Below are 26470 nucleotides of genomic sequence, written 5' to 3'. Positions count from 1 at the left end.
AATTTTATTAGATGCATTTTTACTCGGTCTAACAGCTGTTTCTGACTTTTAATTTTCTTACCGTTATCTATGAGTTAATTTTACGACGCAAATGACGCAATTTAGCCAAGATGGATTTTTGCACAAAAATAAAACAAAAGAAAAAAAAGCCAATTGTTTATTAGTCGAGATGACAAAAACATATCTCGTTTAACCCGAAATATTCCACTGGTGCCGCAACGACGATACTGGGTGGCATGCATACTATAGGCCAAAGATCATATAATTCATTTTCTTATTCAAGATCGCGATTTAATTACTTTAATTAGCAACCAAATTAGTAAATGTGATTTCAGTAAAGGTCTGTTAATATTGTTTATATAAAAAAATTGAATTATATGTGTTTTATATGCATGCAACCCAATGTCACCGTAGCGGTGCCAGTGAGTGCTAAGCTGTTAATATTCTATTCTCCACCCTATTTTATTAATTTATTTCTTACGTCGTCAGAGAAAGTAAAATACAAAGCAACTTTCTAAAAACAATTTGTTTAACTTTCGATAGAAAAAAGAACTAAGCAATCAAAAATAAAAGCAATCATTTCTTACCAAATACATTTTTAAATTGAAAACAATATACCAAAAGCATTATAAATGGACAAATTACAAGTAAAAACATCGAAGGAAATCGAACAAATGCAAGTGTCTGATGTTTAACCAAATTTCATAATTTGTTCTGAGGGAAAATATGTTTTTTAAGTCGAGTTTCAACAAATCGGTATTGTAATGTTTCCAATTTTTCCTCCCCACTTAATCCCTTAACTGTTTTATTTTCTTTACTATCTAATAAGATGACACCTTCTATTTTGGGAATATTTTCCTTATTTTCATCCAAATGGAAATCCATTGAATACTTGACTTATCTATGTTTTCGAAGTAATTTTAATATTGAATTTATATCGACGCACGTATGACGCTCGGGCAAAACAGTTAAGCGGTTAATAGCATCCAGACCAGATGTAACATTTCCCGCCTTCTCATACATAATTAAGTGTATACGGACTTCCAGATAAGAATCCTTTTCATTAGGAGAATCATTAAGTCCGACCAATTGTTACGATATCGAGGTGTGGGAAAACAGATGTGTAACTCATCGTTTCAAATAGATCCATCATGTCTTCAAGGCAGATGACACAATTTTGTAATACCGGTATTCACAAGTTTAAATACCTTTTTTGCGGTTTTTACTTAAAAAAAAATTTAAGTTATCTAAACTATATGTTCAGGGATCGCCATTATATCAAAATAGTATACGTTTTTGTTTTTATGTCTCCCTAATGGGCGAAATTAATTAGAATGTGAATACAAAATTGCATCGTACAATCAAGAGAAGTTATAAAGTTTTTTTAGTATGTGAATCATCCAAGGAGGCGGGTCAAAACTATCCTATTACAGCTCTGAGCGATACTGCACACGAGCAGGATTCGTAAAAACGATATTCGTATATGTTAAAATAAGGTTGTAATTGTGAAGAAAGTGCGTAGCATTTCGATATTTTTTAAATTGGTGAGTTTGTTATTCACATTGTATTTGCATATCATACTTTAGGGTTCAAAATACTTTTCAGATTTATTATATATATACTCATAAATAATAACCCATAATAATGAATTAGAATAACTTTAAAGAACATAAAAAATCAGTTATAATACTTCGGTTTGATTACATTATTTATATGATGAAAAGAATACGGTAGCACAATGTAAAAAATGTTCTAGAGTTATTAAAGTGCACGGAGGAAGTAACATACTCATTTAAAAACGAAACATGATCCGAATTTGTTAAACAGGAAAGAATCTAATTGCGATGAAGATACAAATTTAAGCACAGTTTCTAAGCCCAAGGCATCAGGGATTTTAGATTATTTTGAAAAAAAAAAAAAAAAAAAAAGATAATTTGGATGAATTTATAAGTAAAATGACAGCATTAGATAGTTTACTATTTCGAGTGTTTTGCACTTGTACTGAATTAAGAAAATCACTATTCACCAGAGGTTTTAAAAATCTACCAACATCGATTAACACTATAAGAAGAACTGTTATAAACTACAGTAACGGTGTTCGCAATTTTTTGAAACACGAGCTAATACAATTAAAAGTAAATGGTGAAAAATTTAGTCGTACATTTGATGAATGGACAAATGTAAGAAATAAACGCTATTTAAATATAAATATTAATTCAGAAAAAAAAATTGGAATATAGGACTTACACATGTATCGGAAAGTATACCAGTCGAAAAATGTGTGTAAGTGCTTAAATCTAAATTAGCGAAACATGGATTATCCCTGAAAGAAGATATTGTACCCATAACGACTGATGGAACAACAATTATGAAAAAAGTTGGAAAGTTGATTGGTGCAAATCAGCAGTTGTGCTATGCACATGGAATTCAATTACGAGTAATAAATGTATTATACCAAAATAAATAAAGAAAGAACAGAAGAATCCAAATACTGTGGATAGAGAAACTTCGGATTCCAACTTTGAAGAGAGTAAGAGTGAGAGTGATATTGACAATGTAGATAATGACAATGTAATTGTTCAAGAAGATATTGCTAATGAGGATGAAATGTTAACCTATCAAGAATTGCTTCCTATAATTTATAAAGTTCGAAAAATTATTAAAAATATTTAAACGTTTCCCTATAAAAAAGGATATATTACTAAAATATATACTAAATGAAAATAAAACAGAATATATGTTAATATTAGATTCTAAAACATGTTGGAACAGTTTACTCCTAATGATGGAACGATTTTTGAAACTGAGAAATTCAATCCAAAAAGCAATAATCGACTTAAACCTGTAAATTAATTTTACAGATAGTGAATTCGACTTAATATCCAGAACTATATCAGCTCTTCTTCCAATAAAACTATCTGGCTATAAGTCGGAGAGATTCTAATTTATTAACAGTTAATGCAATAATAAATTTCATGTTGCAGTCACTGAAGGAATAGCACGTATCACTATTACATTGAAAAATTGCAGAAAGGCATACTGAAATAGAAAATGTCTTAAGGTATTTACATAATTATAATGATTTTAAAAATGAAAATGAAAAAGAAGAAAAGTGACAAACCAATTCAAATCTGATCAAGTTTATAGTAAATTTTCTTAAAATTTTTTACCCACAAACCTATCCACATTCTGAAGAATTCGGTACAGTGATCGAAGATTATGATGACACTAATGTCGATAGTGAAAAGGAACTGTCTCTTGAACAAAAATTAGAATTAGCGATGAATAAAAAAATTTCAACGAACCAAAATGCAATACAGAAATTATCTATATCCAAAACCATCCGACGAGAAATCGATTTGTTTGAAAATGAGGGATTTAGAGGTAAATACTTGAAAAAAGTGTATTGCGCATTGCTAACAGTACCACCAACTAACGTAGATACCGAAAGAGCATTTTCGACAGCTGGTAATTTTTGCACAAAATTACGTTCCAGACCTAATGGCAGCACAATTGATGCATTATGTTTTTTAAGATCACATTTCAAAACTTGTAATAGTACCACAGACTGAATAGTGATGTTTACACTTTTTTGTGATTTAAATAAATAAGATGTTCCTTTACTTTTTTGTGATTCTTTATATACTGTTATAATTCATAAGTTACAAACTAATTTTTGTGATATTTACACACACAAATAAAACCTGTGTTTTCTTTCGTTTTCTGAAATTTCTACTAATGGTATTAAAACCGGTATCCCGGTATTCAGATCTAAAAAATACCGAATACCGGTATTGAACTTTTGGTTCGATATTGCAATCCCTAGTCAAAACATTTAGATGGTAAATTTTTTCCTTTATGAAGAGACTCCTTAAGTCATCAAGAACCGATTAATCACCAGAAACCATAATTAAGCGTCAAATTCAGATGCACTTCAGACGGCGTTAGCTGCGAATTGATTGTAATTGACATATGCTCAAGAAGCTGTCGGCCACATAGATGATTCTTTAATAGACTCTCCCTCGGCCAGGTTCTAATTGGTTCCAGGTTCCATTGAGGAAGCGTTGCTCAGCAGCTATTGGGGGATAGGGTACTCAATTTCACCAATGGGAAATGGGAAGCGGGTATCTGATGAAATAAAATGCTGTTTTTTCCCATAGAAGAAGAAGAGGAGGAAGGCTTGGAATTAATTCGAAAAGACTTCGGAGTGTGGAAAATTGTTACTGATTTTTTTTAGAAGCTCCATGTGATTTGGGCTTCTGTGTTAAGATCCACCCGATAAAAATTTGGTTTTTTTGTGACTTATTCTCCGCTTTGATAGAACAACTGTTTCTTGATTGAACTGTTTTTGTAAATAATATTAACCTAGACTAGAACAAGTTGTTATTTGAAAATATATAAGGCTGTAAATAAAAGAATTATTTTGTTACGCTACTCTCTTATTTGATCGGCCTTGAATAAGATATTTCAGTATTGATTAGAAAAAAAGTACTCAGGAGTAAGTCCAGAATAATCGCAGAATATTTTTCGACCTCTTATTTGAAAAGAACAAAATCGAGTTTTACATTTTAAGAACGATTGATAAGAGGATAAAAATAAAGGGATGAAATCGAAGGCTCTCTCAAGAATTTCAGAATTCATTTAGCTTAGCATCTACTAGGAGGACGAAAATACTACGAAAGTGAAATAAAAAGATGGGGGAAAAAAGAAAAGAAAGAAAGGAATCTTACTTGATAAGAAGCACACATAGAATCTTTATTTCTTGCTCCCGTTGGAGGGGAAGAATCACTAGATGATGATTCTGGAGTCTTCGAACTTGCAACATGTCGCTTTTGTCTCATCAGTACAGGTGCAGACACAGACTTCAAATTTAAATCATTGATGACTAGGACAGTTGGTTCTATAGGCTGTGCTGGACTACCAGTGGATTGGTTTTTGCGGCTCATTCTTAATGTGGAAGGAAAAGAAGCAGATTGCCCTTGAGGATCAGTATTATTTGAATCAGCCAAGGAAGGATTACTAATATTGGACCTTACTGATATCGTCTCGCTTGTTATTTGTTCTTCCGATATATTGCCCAAGGTTGAACCACGCAGTGTAATTTCACTGCTGCGGAGTTGTTGGTGATTATTTTGATCCAGATCTCCATCTGGGAATTTAAAATAATCAGAAGAAGTATCATCATTTACTAAAGCCACAGAAGCTTCTTCAAAGGAATCGCTGGATCCAGAACATGCGGAAAGGTATAAGCTACTGGCTGCTGAACCAGGTGAGGCAGGCAAACAGTCATCGCAATTGGAAGATATATCCAATGAAGAAGATGAGGAATTGAGGTCCCTGTTTTCTGCCTTGCAGTTAGAGCAACCAGACATCACTAGACTTTCGTCAGTATCGCTGTGTTCGTTTTGCACATCCCAATCACTACAGTCACATTCAGTTACCCAAGTAAAACTGGAGCTGTAAAAAAGATTCAAAAGAAAAATACGTTGACTCATACTAAAAATAATAATATAGGAAACATACATTGCCACAACATGAAATTTAGAATATGGCAAAAATAAACAGGTTTGCATTATTCCAACAATAATTCTGCTGCTTTAAAAAGATATGGTTTTTAAAGACATTGAATATTGTCCCTAGAACAAATACTCCTGTGAGTAATCTTTCGAATGCATGGTTCTCTTTACTCGTATGAGGAAAAAAAATAAAATAATAATAATAATCTGCCCGAAAATACTGCAAAACAATGTCGAGACCTTGGAGTTTCCTATAGTTGCGGAACTCTTAGGCAATTGCCTACTTTGATATTTGAATTTCTACCTACTTAATAGATGTGGTTATTAAGAAGTTTTAAAAATTGCTTAAACGATACATAGAATTTCTATCTCAATTCATTCACATTAATGTTAAAAAATCTGGAAAATAAACCTTCGAAAAAATAAATTAATCTTTTTTTACTTCTCGGGAATATTGGAAAGACATGATTAAAAAAAATGTCTGAAAATGTAATATCTGAATCATTATTCAGCATTCTAAACGTAAAAGAACAGAATTAAGTGCAAACTAATTAGCTTCTAAAATACTTAATGTATCAAAACAGTTTCATTTTCTTTCAAATCAATCATAGATCCCTGTACTGAAGTGTATGCATTATTATTTACATTATGCTGTTTCAAATGGAAGCCCTGTTTTTTATTCGACTGAAATAAGCTTTCAGCAGAATGAAATTGTCTCCTACAAGCAAACAAACTTAATCCGTTTGATGAAATCTCGAGTCTTTAGGCATGCATTATTCAAGTTCTTAATCCGTCGTATTGATACATTGATCCATCGTACTTCGCATTTTCTCGGCGTTTCGAATTCGAAGGACATTCAGATGAAGGAGAAAAAAAAATTTATACGTGTATTTGACAAAAAAAAAAAAAAAAAAAAAAAAAAAAAGTAAAGGGTGTTTTTTTTTTCCCCCTGTAGTAATACTTTCCACTAGAATAAGATCGGGAAAAGGGAGATTTATGTTTAACGGAATTTTTTTCCGTAATAAATTAAGGGAAAAAATAAAATACTTTTATGTTAAAAGAGAGAACAAATTTATATTCATCGGCAGCGCTTCAATGATGGTAGCCAAATAGAAATTTTCAAACCACGTTTCATTCCTTTTGAATTTTCAATATGTTTTTCAGAATCGCATTGAATACATACAAGATTTTTTTCTATACTTACAGCTTACAAAGCCTTTTTTAAAATTTCATTTTAAAATCATAAAACGATTCTTTTGAAAAACCTGATTGAAATCAAGATAGTTTCGTTTATTGATTAACAATATTAATATAGGAATAAATATCAGCAGATAAAATGTATTAAATAAAAAAAAATGTGTGTGTGTGTTTTTTTTCCCTTCTTTTTTTAAGATTGTGATTGCAAAGTTTTTTTAACTCATAGTCAAAGATATAATGTCATATTAAAGTATGGCAAGATGATAACTGAATATTTCAATTACAGTATTATAGGAAAATAATATTTCCCATTTAATTATTATCTAATAAAGATATTCAAAACAATTATAATAACATTAATAGTACCAAGTAGTCGAAACAAAATGCTTATAAATATAAGGCACCTGAATTATCCGCAAATTTCACAACTAAAAAAATCCGTTGGTGTCATAACAAAAATTCATAACAAAAGATTAAAATAAACATTCTGCAATATGAATTCAACTTGTAGAATATGTTTATACACACCTTCTACTTAATGAAGGAGGAGTTGTTTGAGTAACAGCATCTCGATTTTCTTTGTCATCTTTTACATCAGTAGATACATCAGCACAGGCGGGCAGTTGATAAGAATCGCTCTTCATTTGCCGCATGAAAGTAGCTAATTCATCAATACTCTAGAAATACATACATTTTCAATAATGATTTATATCAAATTAAAATCACTACAGCATATTAAAAATACAGAACAGAAAGCTGGAAATCGCATGCAAATGTTCAAAAGAGATTTCGCAAGTATGAAGCAAGTTCCTACGATATATTTCTCTTTCTTTACGGGAAAAATGTGTTTTCATTATTCCAAATGGTAAGTTTTGATGATTCAGAAATAGATGAATAAGATCAGCCTAAATTTGGCAACCATGACATCTCATAAAATGCATTTTTTTTCCCCTTAAAGGATGTTTTTGAGAGAGGAGGATTCTATAACGATAATTTTAGTTTCTGAATAACAACCTCCTAAATGTCAAAAATAAAAGGCAATAATTACCAAAGGCTATAAGTATATTTTACTTTTAAAAACAGAAGTAATTTTTCGGCTTTAATTCAATTGTTACTCATGCTTAGTTATTTCGGGTGAAGACAACACGAGAGAAAAAGGCTTCCAATTAATTGTTAATCTATTTTTAACTTTGTCAATTGTTTTTATTTTTAGTATATCAGATATTATGAGTAAGAGACTGTTTTATAAAAAAAAATAACCCTAACTAGGGGAACTCTCAAATAGTTTATATATTTCTAGTAAATTTGCTTTATTGAACTAAAAAATCACTTGTCTATTTAACCGTTTAATTAAATTGTATATTGAAAATGTACTTTTTATTGTCAGTAGTGTTTCCTCCAAATGTTAATAATCAACAAAAACGGATTTGACTACGAGGGTCGTCCAAAAAGTAAAGAACGGATGGGTATATTTGCACAAAAACAAGACATCAGGGCAATTTTATTTACATAATACTAAATCTAACACTACTTTTCTACATAATCGCTAGTGTTACTGAAGCATTTATAAAAAGATGCATTTTTCCAATGCTGTTGTTATATTCATTTGCCAGCAATCATGAAGTATCTTAAGTCTTGTCATCTAAAGTCATGAAGTATCTTAAGCAATTTATCTTCTTAAGCATTTAATCGCTTTGTAAAGCCTGTTTCCCAAAAAACTCTTTCATTTTTTAAAGTATTTTTAAAGCCCTCTTCTGTGCACTATCTAAAACAAGAGAAGTGGAATGCTGTTTGCTGGGACTGTGTTGATTTACGGTAAAGCTTGGCCTACAACGACACAATAGCTAAACGAATCATGCAATATTTCAAATGGGATGTCTTTGCATACCCCTTCATATAGTCGTGGCATAGCGCCTTATGATCATTCTCTTATACCTCTCTGTATGATGAGTAAAAATACCTCTCTTTATGATAAGAGCTTCAATAACAATGGCAATAGCGTAAAAGAATGGTGTTAAATATAGTATTGGTGTAAATAAAAAAAATGCGATATCTTTTATTTTTGTTGAGATATACCCAATTGTGTCCTACTTTTAAAACGATTTCACATTTCCAGTAAAAATCGCAAATCTTATTCGTCATTATTTGAAGAAGATTCCAGCAGAAAATTGAAATGTCGTTGCTGAAAGGACATGTATTCAAAGTCATTGGAAATCAATGTGAGTTGTTAGCATAATTTTTTAAAAAAAATAAAACTTATTATAATATTATTAAAGAATAGCAGATTAAAGTTTTGACTTTAACTTGAAATTAATATTAAACACATTTGTATTAAAGAAGTGAAACTGCTGAGCACATAAATCCAAGAGAAATATACATTGGGTAATAACGTCCTGGAAAATTAGATGATAAACATTCGATATCCATTCCAATTTTAGAAGAATGAGCAACCTTCAGAGCAGAATTACTTAACCCGTTTGCACACAATGATATGCGCAATGAATTACTGAATATTTAGTTTTAAATCTGCAACTAAATGAAAATATTAAGTTATTTAAAATGCAAAAATCACTCAGATATACTACAATATCTCAAAAGCATTTTATATTATTATAAAAATCGAAATAAGAATAAATGTCCTGAATAGGATGTGCCATCTAATTAGTAAATTCAATAAATTCTTAGGTCAAGGGCCTTAAACAATATGTCAGTTCCGACGTAGGTTCAAGAGAATAATACAATGGACGGGAAAGCTTCCCATTATGTCCTTTATTCAAAATCTTTAATAATGATAAGCAAAATTCGTTTAATATCAAGTAAAAATGAATTAATCGTCAATATCTAATTTTTCTACTAAATTTTAGGATAAAAATGGGGACCAGTGCAAAAATTTCTATTTGGTCACAGAAGTCTTGCTCTGAAGAATAGTAAATAATATCTCACAAGTGTTCTTTCATTTCTAACTTTTCTGTTAATATACAACATTACGTTTATGCGTTTCAACGAGATATGTATATAAAAAACGAGCAGTTAACTCTCATTAAAATAATAGCCCGAACTTTTATTTACCGCAAAACAACAAAGTTAAAATATGTTAATTAGGAAATTCGGATAGGAACTTAAATCCACTATCTAATTAGAAAACAAAAGATTGCGTCGAATAAAAAACACAAACATTTCGGAATACGCAGACACGAAAATAATGCGATGACGTGCAAAGCAATTTCTCTAACACCGAATTTCTTCCTAGTTGAGCTAATTCGTCTCTTAACGATTTATGACGAAAACAAATTGAAGTCGGGGAAAAAGAAGAAAAAAAAATGTTTCCAGAAAGAAAGTGGAATGGATATGAAAAGCCTACCGTTAGAGAAGAGAAAATTTATGAAGCGCGTTTTAAAGCTTTTTTGATATCTTCGAAGTGAAGTGAAGAGTGTGGATACTGATTGAAGAAGAAAATCATATAAATATTCATGATAAAACTAAAATTTATTTTAACCATTCCTTAACACGACGTGGAAGAGCATGGGTTCCACTGAATCGAATTTCATTAACCACTGTTATGAAGTTGATGAATGTTTGACAGAACTCTAAATGCTCTGCTCTTTTTTGAGGATTAGTGCTGGCTGAATCCCAAACAAACGACCTCAGCAGTCATGTTAAATAAATGGAGTATTAAAAATGGAGATACTTTATCTTTACTCCACTAAGTATTAAGCTAGGACTTAAAAGAAGGAGGGAAAAAGCCGTGAAAAAGAAAAAGTGCATTTTTTAATTTTTTTTTTTTTTTATTACGCAGGTTCAAACAAGATTAACGGCTGAAAAAAAGTAGACAAAGAAACATTCACACGTCTGAAGCAGAAATTGCGTCACTCAAACAGAACATCTTTCCACACTTGTTTAATGTACCACCAGAAGCTTTAAAGCTATTTAGAAAGCTACCAGAAGAAATTGTATACATATGCCGCATTGATTTTACTAAATATTTTTCGACTGCCATACATTTCATCATTTCCTCAATTGCCATAAATGCACTTGCAAACCGAAGGGAAATAAATGATCCCTTTTTCATAATTGAGATTTACAAATGTTTATAATCACAACAGCAGGCAAAATAAATTTAGAAGCGAAAAGATAATAACAGCAACAAAACTTTCAAGTGTATCAGCCGTCAAGTAATTTGAAATACAACAGGAATATGTATTCCAGCTTCTGACGTCATTAAACTGAAACAAGATCAGACTATTCCAGAGACAAACACGTACAAATTTCAAAAAAGAAAAAAACTATTTGACATATGATAAACGCGCAATTTTAGAAGCTTGTGTAGTACCTTTAAAGTTTTAGCATTCTCTAGAATTTAGATTTAGTTAAATATTCCCGTATTTAAAACAGATCCGTAACATACCAAAATCAAAGACCTTTTTTTGAATGCTAAATACTCAAAAGCGAACATACTCACATAAAGCAAACTAGTTTTTCTAAGAAGGCATTTTTTGTTTTTTGACGAGATTTTTACTCTTAAAAAAATGGAAATAATACAGCCCTTCGAGCTTTTTTGCTGGGCATAGGGCCAGAGATGTTTTTAAAATAATTGGCCATTTTTATAAATATTTGGTTAATAGTTACAGGAAAAATAATTTTAAAAATTATACCGCGTAAAGTTTTTCACAATTCAAAGATTTAACGTATAAGAAATTTGTATGTTAAGCGTGATGCTATTAATATGAAATTTTAAAATTATTTTAAGTAATCATTTGTTTTATCTGAATTCTACACAAGAAAGAATAAAATATTATTACTTTAAGATTTTTCTTAAAAATAATAAACTGTTCGTTAAATATAATAGTAGAGTCAAAGAAAAAAAAATAGGATCATTAGCCTGTTGGAAAATGTCTGACCTTTCCCTTAGTCTTCATCCTTCAACTTTTTGCCATCCTACTTACCTATGAACGTCCTTCTTGATTTCACTGGTCTGTTTTTTCTTATGTGATACAAAAAAAATGGATTTCAATATTGCAATCCACTTTTAAATAAGTTATCAGAATAAAAACAATTTTAAAATGATTTTTTTTGTTTTAATACCAATAAAGATGAAATTGGCAATTTACAAGACAGACGTCGAACTTAGATGTACCAAATTTAGCACATATATATTTTCGAGGGTGAGAATATACACCTAGAAGCCCCCCCCCCAATTTTTGTTCGTACTTTAATTATTCAAAAATTAAATCACATTTCGGAGTTTTTCCAACTATGTTTTTGCCCATAACTTCTAAATAAATTATCGCACAAAATTCATAGTCTGAAATTCATAGCATTTTTGCACTATCTTAAAGAGAAAAATTTTATTTTTCCGATGAAGATAGTTCTATAACGTATTTTGTCAATTAAAAAAAAGAAAGCATTATACATAGCTTTCGACTCGATGAATCTCAATAAAAAGATAATATTCTTCACTTTATGGTTACGAAATGCTTTTCCTTTATGAAGTGAGGAAAGAAGGTTCGTAGCCTTCTTCCATTCCTGATATTCAAGATTATTTAAGAAAAATCGATATTGGAAAACATTTTTTAGCCGAAACAATGTTTTTAATGAATTAGATAAAGATACATGCTTTTTAAAAAATGGTTTTCATACATTTCAAATACATTTTACGCATCAAATACTTTTTAAAATGTGAAAAGAAATTTTTCAGTTGATTTTTAACTGAATGCTACAGGACTTTTTTTTTTGGGGGGGGGGGCAGGTATCAAAATTTTTACCATCTATCCAAAAATCCAAATCCAAAATTTTTACCATCTATCCAAAAATCCAAATCCAAAATTTTTACCAAATTATCTATGCTGAACCAATCTTACAACAAATTCAATACAAGATTCATGCTAAAGATGTATATTTCGTAACTACTGTTCACCAATGTCATCCATTCACGGCCTTACCCATAGTCCATAATTTTATGCGGAAAGATGAGGGATAAAACTTTTATTGAAGAGTATGCAAGACAGTTTCGAGGAAACTAGCTAGTTTTCTGCCCCGCTAGTTTATATGTCGCTGCGTGTGAAAAAGTAGCGGCATTATCATACTGTATTCTTTTTGGAGCATCTTACAAAACTTTCAACTCCAAATTATTAATATGGCATATAACAATAACAACTATTTCAAACAGCTTGCGCATTTTAAATTCCGTTGTTATAACTGAATCATTATCAGTAATAATATAGCTGCACCAGCTGGTAACCGAAGACTATTAATGTAAAATAAAAATAAATAATCTTAAAAATAGACTTCCAGAAATATTACATACCGTATTTCAGTCTGATTTGATCTTTTAAAATTGCTTTTAATCTAATATTCTAATCAAAAAATCTAATTGGGAATTCCCACTTTTCGCTACAATTCGAATACTATTTTCCGTTCTCCCTCTACAATAGTCACGGGTTTATCTTAAAATTTACAAACGTAATAAAAATACCAGTCAAACGGTAAATAAAATCTAATGACTTAAAAATTCTTGACTAAACTTCTTCAGTTCGAGAATATTCTTGTTATTTAAAAAATTATTCATCATGTATTGATGATTTTATATCATAAAGCAAAAACTACTTTGTAAATATATTTAGTTCGAAGCTTAATAAACCTTGACATCGACCCGAAAATTAATTTTATCATTAGTTCCTTTCTTTTCGAACGTTTTTTTTCCACTGCAACGGAAATGTCGTAAATAGCGCTCTAAGTAAAAAATTTTTTTGGATCGCACAGGATATTTAATTATACGAATTCTCTCCTAAACTGTAAGGATTCCCCTTTTTTCAGTTCAATTTGTGGTTTTAAATAAAGAATTCTAATCAGTGACGAACGGGTCTCGAGAAAAAAATTCTTCTTTAAGGGGTTAAAGTTACAGTGTTAGTTTCTCTACGGTAAGGCTTCAGAAACTCATTAGAACTTCAATGGCTTTTAAGAAAAGGAACATGTTTGAAACACCATTTTCTATTAAATTTTTTAAAAGATTTATTTATATAAAAAGCAATTTGTCAAAGAAAGCTTTAATTAAATATTGACTACAAAAATGTGTTTAGTAAAGCTAATTAAGTATTCTAGTTAATTGTGACTAAACATAATTTAAAGAAAATTTAAAAGCAGATATTTTTGACTTCTTATACATAAAAAAAACAAAAAAAAAAAACAAAAAAAAAAATCTTTTTCTAGAAATCTACCAATGCAGTAACTTCTAGTGTAAAATTTAATTTTCATTATTCATTATTTGCACATTTTAAATTGCGATCAGTTCGCAAAATTATTTTAACTCTTTAATGCCAAACGTCACCCATATTAGCAAGATTTCGAAGCTCAAGTACTGTTATTCGAAAATCTTTTTTTTTTTTTTTTTTTCCTTTATAGGTAATTGAAAGTAATATATAATTCTTTTAACTTACAACATTTTAAATAGCTTTTAATATTTTTTTTACAAGGCGTTCTAGCAATTTTTTAATAATTAGCCGCTTTTGGCGACAAGTATGTTCGCCCAATTTATTGAACTTATAGACAATAAAACCCTTAATATAGAATGGATTTTTTTTCTTCAGAGTTGCACCTTATAATCTGATAAGACAGAAAAATATGAAAATAATTGAATCAGCCAACTGCAAATTATTGCTCATGTAAATTAAAAAGTATATTTACTACAAAATAAAAGCAGAAATAAAAATCCTACTTGCGTTGAATGAATGCCCGAAAAATGCAAATCTTTTTTAATTTGAACACTAGCAAAAGAACGCGATTGAATGTGTTGATGGACGAATTTGAATTTCATCATAATATTAAAAACATTATTACAGATTGTGTACTAAATAAATTTTTAAAAATCATTGAAAAAAAAGAAAAATTGTACGGAAATGAAACTGAGATAATTAAAAAGACAATTTTTTGAATTTTAATATAATGCAAAAATCCTTTTTGCAAGATAATAGTTGTGGAAGAATTTCATTGGCAAATCATAGCGCTTACTTATTTGGCGACGGTAAATTGCCACAAGTTCTATATTCGGAACATCTATCTATTTATATAACCCGTCCTTTGCTATATCTTAATAAAGATAGAAAAAGGGTAATTTAATTAGATAGCAGGTTTGAATTGCTGGTGAGATAAGCAGCCATCAGTGCGCTAAGCCTATTTTCAAGCTCGATTAAACTTTCTGCTTCTTCCCTATCATCTTGATTACTTCCGACTGCGTGGAGGTAAAGGCGAGTTCTCTTCCAAGCATTTCTAATAATATTCTGTAGCTCCATTCATTAGGTAAACAAAGCGCTGAATTGAATGCAGCTGTAAAAACGAAACACAGAGAATTTGCATAACGTTTGTTGCTATTCGACAAATAAGTAATAAGAACGATTTCAGTACTACGCATGTTATGGATTTATGTTTATAACAATTCATCACAAAAATCTTCCGAATTGTTTTTATTTGACAATAATCATAATTTTGATGTTTTCAACAGGACAAAAAGGAAATTTATTAAAATATTTGCCTACTTTTTAATAACTACTTTAATCTTTCAGAAACACATTTTCCCCTCCATCTTCAAAAATGTCTCAAAACGGACTGACATATTTGAAAAATAATACGAAATTGTAAAATTTTTATTTCCAGTTCAATTGTGATGTTACTGAGCCATTTCCATTTTTATTCAGCAATCGTAAATACCCATTATGCTCATAATGGTGCAAAAGGCATTTATTTTTAAATTTTAAAAAGTCAGACCAACAAAAAATTATCTTATTTGCATCTTTCTCATGTATGCGCTTCTGTTTTATTAAAATATCTGACTATGTTGCAAACATCGATTTACCACTTTGTCAAATAAAGAAAAGAAATAATATTTGCCGAACGTTATTAAGTGCCATTAAATAGGCTTTCGGCACTAATATGAAGGGAAATCGATGTAAGAGACGAAGGCGAAATGGCTTTTTGAAAGAAGGTGACTATATGAAAATTATTCTTATACGTTGAATTAATCCGTTACTACATCATTCATCATCCTGTTGAATCATTCGATCGTCATTGAAAATGAAATCTCTAAAAAATCACAGCTTTATTAGAAAACGTTTTCTTCATGATAAGGCTGGTTACACACACAGTGGATTTTTCCGACGCGGTTGATTCACCGTCGCCGCCATAACAACAGTAGTGTATTGACTTATATTAGAACTTACACATTTGGAGGAAAAATAAAGGCGCGTTCAATTTGCCTTTGGCGGACTTTATGCAGACGTCGGTTGCCACGTCGGCGTCAACGGTATTTTTACCATCCCGTTGAAGTACTGGCGCACATAGTCAAAAGTAAACTTACACACGCGGCGTTTTTTTAACGTCTAGTGTTGCATTTTCAGAGTGAGTTTTAACTTTCTGCGTGAAACACAATTTTTTTTTAGCACCAATAGATTTTCATCTATTATGAACATGAGTGAGTTAAATATAGAAAATGAAATTTTAATTGCTTTAATCCAAGAAAGGCCAGTTTTATGGATTTTTAAAGACCGAAACGCAGCGGTTGGCATGAAATTTGCATATAAATTTGTAATGACTTTGATTTATCGAAAGAAAAAGAGAAACGATTTATGGGAAATCCATATTTTTTTATAAGTACTTGCTAGAAAAAAAGTTGGAGTGGTAGAAAAATTTAATTTTGAGAATCTAGAAATTATAGTAATAACACTCTCTAGTTCCAAAGAATTTTATTTACATTGTACTATTATTTCTAAATTTAATTATAAATTATTTTTTATTTCTGAACTGGCTATTATTCACAAACAGTTTTTTTTAATAAAAATATAAACATTATTTGAAAATTAGTAACAATATTACGTTTTTCAAAAAAAAAAAGTTTTGTTGTGCTTTTAACTTATTTCTAATAAAAAAATATTTTACAAGTAAATAAAAATAATACGAAGAAAAACGTTTTTTTCTTGCAATACTTGTTTCAAATAAGAAAGCGGCTTATTTTATAGTTATCTGTCTCTAATATGCATTAAGAATATTTTATATTATAGATGTATGCCAGGAAACCATGCCTGCGTTTGAAATAAAATATCTACATAGAATGTTTCTCATATTGTTTGCTTTGAAGTCTAGTCTTGTAATATTCTTTCCTTGAATAACTTTCAACCCTGTAACTGATATTATATCCTCAATCATGTATGCATCTCTATCCCTAACATAATTATGAAGAATAATACAGGATTTAATAATATCATGCATAAATTGTGATGGAACATTAGAAAGCCGATGGAATATTTTCCATATATTGCTGAGAATATCAAAAGTTCATTCTGTGTACCTTCTTGCTTGAAAAATCGTAGATGAATATTTTCTTTTCGACTGTCAAATGTGTTCCAGCATATGGCCTTAGCAAATTTTTATGCAGCCTAAATGAAGCAGCATCTCCAACAAAAAAGTATGGAACTTTTGGATTTTCTGTGCCTGGCAAGCACAAAATAAAACGGTATTTACTGTCGGTAATGCCCATTAACACAACTGGATAGTAATCCTAATTATATAATTAATATATAGTAATATTAATTGTATATTAATTTCTATTTGTATATTTATGTGTATAAAACGTATCTCTGTTCATATTTGTATGTTTTTAAGCGATTGCATCAATGAACAAACTTACCTTCAAAACTTTATAATAACAATGTACGAAAATAATTGTAAGTGAAACATTTATTGTACTTAATGCAATTTAATACTCCAACTTATAGATTTCAAAAGTTATTGCCAGCATTTCTACAGACTAAATGGAATTCCTGATTTTGGTATTTTTGTGCTAATATATTTTAATCACCCAGGTAATCCACCAAAGGAAGTCTTCGACAGTCTGAAGTGTTTGAAGAATTTCAATGTCAATTTCTTTTATCTCAAATCTTCAAATAACGTGTAAAAAGCTCCTGACTCCTCTCTTTTTTCATTAATTGAATAAATACAAATAAATCCCCCCCCTTTACTGTTCATTTGACGACAAAATAATAATAAAAATAGAATATGCACTCTATTCATTTCAAATTAAATTTAAGCAGTAAATAGTTTAAATGACACGGTTAAATTAAATTTGTTGATGAAATCACGTCGACTCTTATAACGGCGACGGACATTTTACCGCCGTGTGTGTAAATTTTCAATTTCTGGGAGCGGTAACGATAAAATAACCGCAGTGGTCCACATCGGAAATAAACGCTGCGTGTGTAACCAGCCTAAGGAAGGAGTGTTTATTGAGATCGTACTTCACTCCGAAATAAAACTGCACTATTTCTTTTGTCGGCGCAACGAGGAAGCAACGTTCAAAAACATCGTTAGTTTTTCGAATATCATCGATCTGCTGTTCAAATGCGATTACGAGATAAAAACTGAAAGGCAAAGAAAAAAATTCCATTGACTGAGATAAAGGGTTTTCCCCCTCCGTTATGATTAGAATAAAGACATTTCTTTCTTCTTTTTTTTTAATCTGGTGTATGGATTCACTTTTGCATCTCTTGTTTTTATTTTTTCGAACAATTTATAAAAAAGCATTCTTTATAAATTCCATTCCACTGAACATCAAATAAAATCCTTTAAAAGATTCGTAATTCAGAAGACTATTCACAAAGTTTATAGATTTGCGAAATCACAAAAATTTTCATTCTGTTTTTTTTTTTTTTTTTTTTTTTTTTTTTCGTTTGTTTGTTTTTTTCTCCCAATCTTTCTGATCTCCAAAAGCAATTAATTAAGAAGATATTAGTACAATATGAGAAAATATCAAAATATTAAAATTTCCAAGTGAAACATCTGAAATTATTATTTAATTTATGAGATATCCAAGACATATCTCATTCCTCAAGGACAGCGTTTTTCCCATAAGTTTACTCGCGGTTTTATACAAAATTTGCAAATACAATCAGACGTTCCTTTAAAAAAAAGAAAAGAAGGAAATCCGACATTTCAATTACTGAGTTAAACAAAGCAGTCTGATATAGAACAGCAGATGTTTTAGAAAAAAATATGAAGCACAGTTTCAATATTTAAGAGAAGGAAACTGGTATCCGATGTCCTCCACAAGAATGAAATTTTATTAATAGCTTTTAGCTTTCCTTTCGGGGGTAAGACTAATTTCCCAAAGTTAAGAAATGCATCAGATTTGTTTTCAATTTAATTATTTTAACGAACAATGCATTGTTTAGGAAACTTTCAATGCTGGAAAATTCTTTCAGACTGAAAATGGTTCGGCTTAAGAAATGATTCTATCAGGAGTCATCTTACACATGAGTCTTGGGCAGACATTGCTTCTCATCACGGCCTTAAATTATGAGGTTTGTTTCAAATGAATCCTAATAAAGTTTCGAAAAAGGGACGAGTTAAGTTAAAAATTCCTGCAACAAAGAAAATTTTGTTAAACAAAGCTGAAATTCGTGATTTCAAGCTACCCTAAATAACGAAATTAAAATTAAATTAGAACAATGACGTAAGCACAGTTCAAAAATTTACTTAATAATATAACACTTAACTATTTACTCTTCCAAAGAAAATCCCGTCTTAATCGTTATGCTCTCATTTGGCTCTTCTCTTTCAGATTGTTAGCAAATTATGCCATACTCGTGGCTTACAACGATATCTTCATGGCTCAGATAATGCAGCAATAAAAATTGTTTTAATATATCAAAGTTCTTATTTATGAACTATAATTGAAGGAGTTTAGGAAGAACTGTAGAGCATCAAAAGTTTGGAGAAAAAATTTTAAGCAATTGGACACAAGATTTCAAATATTTAGAATATTTTTTTCTCGATTTTCCATGCCAGTACATATCATACCGGTAATTCGATATAAATCAGTAATAATCCAGATGAAAGTTCTGATTTGAAGGAGGGGGAGAAGAATTTTAAAAAATAAAATTAGGCTGTAAATAAAATAATTGCCATGCTTGGAAGTAAATAAGAATATCAGTGCAATTTCATAAAGAAGTTTTCTGCAATTCGATTAAAATTACTAGCTTTTATTTTAAGTTTTAAATGCAACTAAATATCACGTTTGGTTGGAACGAATCTAAAATTAAAGAAATGTGGGCTATTCATTTTAACATCAAACTAGTTTTTTTCTAGAACAGCATTTTTTTTTCTTCAAATAAATACTAAACGCTTTCTCTCTCTCTCTCTCTGTGTGTGTGTGGGGGGGGGGGGCATATAAGTACAAAGCTTGCTGATTTGATTTGTTTTAGTTTTAGATGCTCACATGCTTATTTTACCCGGATAAAGCAGTTGCGAGATAATGTAGGGAATTTTAAAAACTACATAATTACATTAAAACTACATTAATACATAAGGTAATAAAGAGTCGACATTAAAAACACTTTACTCTAATATCTTCCAATTAGTTGCTCTTGCTTTTTCTAGCATAATTCGCCCATTTTAATTGTATTTTGATACAATGAAAAAACAAGCATGTTCAATAAAGTGGACCGAAATTTTATTTTCATGTCGCTATATGGCAAAAAATTTATGAAATGATAAAGTACATAATAATAATGAATAATAATAACAAGACTGATTGATTAACAAAACTCTACATATGGCTTGAAATCGTGAAAAAATACGGAAACGGATTGTTTTTCTTTTTTCTGCAGGGTATTTTACATTTTCTTTTCATCAGATGATATTTTTTCATCAGATAAATGCAATACGCGCCCAACTTAAACAATTTCAAGGTTTCGCCTTTTCTCCAGCCATTTCGAATATTTTCCATTTTTAAATATGATGAAGTTTAAAATTCAGAAACAAAACAGATTTTCCAACGCAAACTATCTAGATAACAAAAACTGTTTTGAAAATAATTCTAGCAATAATTCTACTCTCAAAACGGATGCTGGTTATTAGCGTTCTTCATTCTGAATTTCACAAGTCATTTGCACTTCAGTATCTGTCAACTATTTATGTATGTTTTAGCTCTTTCATTTCGGTGTCTACTATTGGATTCCTCATGCATGAAAGTAGCTGAACATAGAGAGCAGCCACTGCAGCTCTCAATGAGATGCTGCTTCGGCAAGCAACCTGACGAAAGTCGGTAAATTCCTTTAAAGAAAAATGGTCAAGTTTTAATGCATTAATTGTAAAAAATTTAATTTAAGATTTCAAAATCTGAATTTTAATTACTCATAAATCAACATCCGTTTCATGCAAATAGAGAAGTGTTAGATGAATTCGAGTTAATTTAATGAAATTTGCATTCCAAATACATTGATATCATTTGAAAAAATAGAGTTGGTACCAATATCAACACATCACCTGCAACAAAACCCACAATTATATAAACTTTTAGAGACATTTTTTCTTATTTTTATGCTTTTAATGCGATAAATAGCTTTGGAATAACGAGCAGCGTTCGGATACTTTGCTGAAGGACTGTATAAACACTTTAGTTTTAAATTATTGTACATTAGGGTGGAATGAAAAAATTTAATTTGTAATAGCGCGAAAAAGTTGCCTTTTGGTGTAGATAAGACAAATTAAAAATATGAAAAATATTGGAGTACGTTTTGAGGTGCCGCAATGACGTTAAAGTTTCATAAAGTTGAAATTTTTGCTACATTTTAAAGTTTTTTTTTAATAAGTAATCAACTTTTAATTTTTAATTTGTAATAGCGTCAAAAAATTGCTTTTTGTTGTAAATAAGATAAATTAAAAATATGAAAAATGTTTGAGTACATTTTGAGGTGCCGCAAGGATGTTGAAAATTTCATAAAAACACACTTTTTGGAACTTTTTTCAAAGATTTTTGCATGTCCCGATTATAATGAAGTAAAAAGTTTTAAATACGCGTTATAATATGAATAGAAATATAAAAACGATTTTACTATTGCATTGGCATGGCATCCAGGATTCTGGGTCATTGCCGAAGCGGATGTTATTGAGGGGAGGCGGAGATATGTCTGTTTGTGGTGACAAGCTCAGAGCTGGTGTCAGGTCAGCAACTTTCCCTATTTCAATTGAGTTGGCATCTCCGGTCCATCTATTGTGTAACTGATTAACGTAAGTGATTTGTTAGTTTGTGTGCTTTGTTGTGAATAAAAACGGCTCACACTAAATGAGTAAAGACAAGACAAATGTCGGAATGCCCTATTTTTGAGAAATTTAGTGATTTGCTTGAAGTTGAAGTGCCTGTTACGAATCTGTAATGAAGTACTGCTGTTATATTAGACATAATCTCAAAATTGTTTCAGGGAAAGATCCTTCTGTGAGTGAAATATGTAACACTTTGAGAGAGTGTCTGGAAACGTGTTTTAACAAAGGATGGGGGTTCAATTACGGCATTTTCAAGCCATGAGATCATGTCGATGTAATTGAAGTAACCTTTGCATCGAAGTTAATCTCTGGAACTTTAAATTTCCTGACTCTGCCTCTATTTTCTGTCCTTGCTTTTAAAACACATTGTAAACCAAGTTCTCGTTAAATTTTACGTTTATCACTTATCATGGAAAAAAGGATATTTTCTGGTGCAGCAAAGTACCTGTTTCTTTGAATAATCGGGTCTATAACGTTCTTGAGGTCGTCACAGAGATATCTTGAATATGAGATAAGGTTAAACAGATATCTGGAACCATAAGTATATGAAGGTTTTAACTTAATATTAAACCACACAAATACATACACTTTCACAATGCTCTCAGCCAAAGTCTTAAGATTTATTTAAAAGATCTGGTTGCTTTGGCTATTTTTGTTAAGCACACTGTTGATTTTCAGCATTGTCACTGTAGCCAGTAACCGTTTCTGAAACACTAGTATTTTTTGTCCATTCTTGATTAAACTCAACTATTTTTCGTAGTAATTTATTTTTTCTTGCTTATTTTTTCCTCAAAGCGCTTGTGGTAGCTAACTAGGTATCAATATAACCTATAATCACTTGGGTAATATTGATATTATATTGAACAGATAATATTATATTTATATGTAAGGCATCTGAAGCTGAGCCAAATAGTATAGTGGATCTGGTTATCAACTTTACCAAGTTTCCTTGTCACACTCAGGTAGTGGAAAGAGCTGCGAAACTGCTGATCGAATCGGCTCAAAATATCTATGGCTTAATCGCAAAATTAGTATACATAAGAGCAAAATTTGATTCACGTGTAAGTATGCCAACAGTTAATTAAAAAAAGACAGTAAAATGTAGTAATGAAGTAGAATCAAACACTTTGCAGTTGTAACATTTGGAATCACTGAAGATATAAAAGAAAAAAAAAAAAAAACCCACAAAATTTGACATTAAAAATATTTTACTACTATTACTGTATTTTGTAATTAATAATTCTTTTTTAGTTTTAATGCTTATATATGTATTTAAGACCGTCCTACACGTACGAAAAATTCATAAAAAATATTTCCCAAAGTTTATAATTTTCAATTTTTTTTCTTTGCGGCATCTAAAGATATAGTAATATTACAACCAAATTTTTTGAAATTCTTTTTGAACCTAAAAAGCAACTTTCCCTAATATTACCAAATTACTAGGCATTACTATTCTACCCTACTGTACATGTTTGGAAATCAGATCTCCTGGAAAAAACTAAATTGCTTTTCAATTAAAATAAATCAAAATGATAGTGAAAATAAAATTCTTTAAAACTTTTCCCGAGCGATTTTTGATTGAAAATGTGAAAGGTGGAGAGTAGTAATATATTTCCTCCTCCATTTTTTTTTTTTTTTTTCAAAATGCTTATTGACGAAAAAAGTAGGTTAATCGAAATCAGTTAAAGTGCAATTAATGTAGCAGTTACATTGCTGAAAGTCTACTGCACGTAAAATAATGAAGAAATTTTAGCTGAGTGAAAATAGTATCTAATAGTATTTGAGGCTCACGAGGTCTGTTTCAAAACAAATCTCGACACTTTAAATCATGCTCAGATGACGACACTTGAGCAAGCCTCTTACTTTCTAAACTTTCATGCCATTCTAAATTAAAACATTTAACACTCGATGGAAATTTTGTCTTGGAGGATCTTAGGCAGATTAGTATATTTAGAAGCAATATGTAGGACTATAGCCTCGAATTTACGATCTTTCATCTCTGCAGCCGAGATAACCAATAGGCTAATTTAAAAAACATAACACGTTTCTATCATACGTTTCCAACACTTAAATACTTTCAGATAGTAATATATAATTAATTTATTAAACGAAATTAATGAATTTCTCTTAGATAAGCACCGAGTAATGATTCACAACCTGTTATAACATATTTGAGAAATAACGAATTGCATGCAATAATATAAATGCATGGTAGAGATGCACCTTTGCTATCGAAAAACTAATTAGATGCTTATAATGCTTTGCTGGTTGCATTCGCATTCATAACCAAAGTAATTACTTTAATTAGCAACCAAAGTGAATAGCTGCGATCTAAATAAAGGCCTGCCTACTTTGCTTAAATAAAAAATTGTATTGTATGTGTTTAAAACCTTACGTTTGAATGCAACCCAGCTTTAAGGTTGCCAATCCAGTAGAATGGTAAAAGTTAAAACCCTTCCAGCGGTTTTAAAATTGAATTGTTTTATTCCACCAGAGCTAATGTTGAAACCGAAAGGGAGAAACTTTATTCTGAGTTCAGTGACCCTTAATCCGCTGACATAATAGTTAAATTTGATTTTCTAAATTATTACAGATCGCAAGCAAATAATATACTAAATTTAAACTGATACAAGATCCACCTAAATGATCTGAGATAAGAGAGATAAAAAAATAAAGCCGTTCCCGGCTAGCTTGAGAATAGCGTGTAATATTTCAAGATGAACCAAATGGCGATACGTTTTTTAAAGAATTTAAATAATAAAGAAACATTATCACAATCGAATTAAAACTGCGATATCAGTGTCTGGAGTTTAAATTAACGATTCAAATCACCTATTTAAATAGAATATTATTTATAAGATATTGCGACAATGGGAAGGTAGACTTTTCTCAGAATTCATTTTTGAAATTTGGTTTTAACATATCTAGCAGAAGTTCAAGCAGAAAATTAAAATTAATACCTCAAAGAAGAAAAAAACATAAGAAGCTAAAAATAATTTGTAAAAATGAAATACAAATGATTATTGATAAAAGTCCTCAGCTGCTCGAACACGGAAACATTTGACTGTTTCAACAAAGAATTAATTACGTGGGCAATTATACGCTGAAAAAGCAATTAATTTATTTAGTTCATAAGTTAAGTTAAATATATTGTGATTTAAAACTTCCGAAACATGAAATAATGATTAAATAAATAGATAGCGGATAGAGTAAAGCAATTATATATATATATATATATATATATATATATATATATATATATATATAATTTTCGTTACAGTTGCTGTTTAAGCCATTAAGGCCATTATAATCATTTCCAGGAATCTCGTTATATCCAATAATAAGTCATAGTTAAGAAATAATATTGAATCGTTACTGTAAGAATTTCCTATTTCCGTTTAGAAATTGGAAAATTAAAATCTCAATTCTCTTCTGTCATTTTCATTCAAATTAACAAAGTCAAAGAAGCCTTTGTTAATTTCAATTTTCATTCCAAGAATAGTTATAAAAATTCAATTTTGAATTCAAGGTAATTTTCATTTCAAGAATATCTATATATGTTTTATTCTTAAAAGGTCTCAAAAACTGGGCATATTTCTCGAATAAGTGTCCTCGAATACATAAAAATAAGTTGGAAATGAAAAAATGATCAAAATCAAAGATAAAGGTGAGAAAAGTCATAAGCTTTCGGAATCAAATATTGATTTCTGAAATAGTATTTGGCCTTAAAGTAATGATTTTTCAGTCGATGAAAGTTTTTTTAAGATTAATAATTAAAAAAGTTTTTCAGTTCGAAAAAGGGAAATAATGCTTATGTTAAAATGCAGTGACTTAAAATAAAAAGTAATTCTGGAAGACGGTAAGTGCTATTGTTATGAATAACGTAAAGTGGCAGCTCGACTAGAGACCAAATCGAAAATTGCAGTAATCCTTCCTTGAATGATACTCAAATAAATAGTTCTTTTTAGTTTCACTTTTAAGCTGCCACAACGAATCTTAATGACTCAAATATTTTTCTGGTACAAAATAACGTTTTTGCCATTTTGTTTAAAAAAAAATATTTTATTTAGTTTGCCCTGATTTTTATATGTTCCTAACACCTTTGGCAACCATGCATCCGGCTTTATAAAAATAAATCTCTTTCCATTTTTCATGCAGATTATCAAAGCAGCAATCTAATTACTTATCTTTAATAAGTTGTGAATGCTACTACACAGCCAGTCTTGCTCCTCATAAATTGCTGCTTACATTTCACCGTCTTCAAATATAACAATAGGAAACTCAAAGGACTTTAATTAACATTAATTATTTTCCTATTCATCAGTGACAAGGTAAACTATGAGCTCCTGCAGAGCGACAATTTATTTAACATGCTTCTCCTTTCCCTCCATATTTTTTACTTTGAAAAATAAAACATCGCTTTATGAACGAAAATTTATGGCAGCACTTCCTGTTTATTTTGATGAATGGGAAAACAGGGATTAACTTTTTAAACACATTTATTTAAATTGACTTTTTTTTAAATCTTTGTAAACATGGAATTTTATAATCGATTTTGAGCCTACTTTCTGATAAGCTAAAATTTTGAATAGTTCAGTGTTCTCCATGACAATTCACATCTTTAAATATTTTTAGAGATTAATTATTAGTTAATTATTTATTTCATTAAATTT

The 26470-nt window shown here is 30.1% G+C and overlaps 1 protein-coding gene across 4 annotated transcripts in view; it reads right to left on the bottom strand.

Annotated features, from left to right (window-relative positions):
• LOC129959499 (rho GTPase-activating protein 7-like) overlaps positions 1 to 26470 on the bottom strand; it is a 328073-nt gene that overhangs the window by 124733 nt on the left and 176870 nt on the right. For all 4 annotated transcript variants that reach the window (XM_056072353.1, XM_056072352.1, XM_056072355.1 and 1 more), the window contains 2 exons: positions 7242 to 7390; positions 4731 to 5457 (listed from right to left, as the gene is read on the bottom strand). In XM_056072353.1, coding sequence (XP_055928328.1) covers positions 4731 to 5457; positions 7242 to 7390 — 876 coding nt within the window. The remainder of the gene's footprint in view (positions 1 to 4730; positions 5458 to 7241; positions 7391 to 26470) is intronic.

This window comes from Argiope bruennichi, chromosome X1, assembly GCF_947563725.1.
Source record: "Argiope bruennichi chromosome X1, qqArgBrue1.1, whole genome shotgun sequence".
Lineage (NCBI taxonomy): Eukaryota > Metazoa > Arthropoda > Arachnida > Araneae > Araneidae > Argiope > Argiope bruennichi.
Note: the sequence above shows the minus strand (reverse complement) of the source record. Positions and strands in the feature narration are given on the sequence as shown.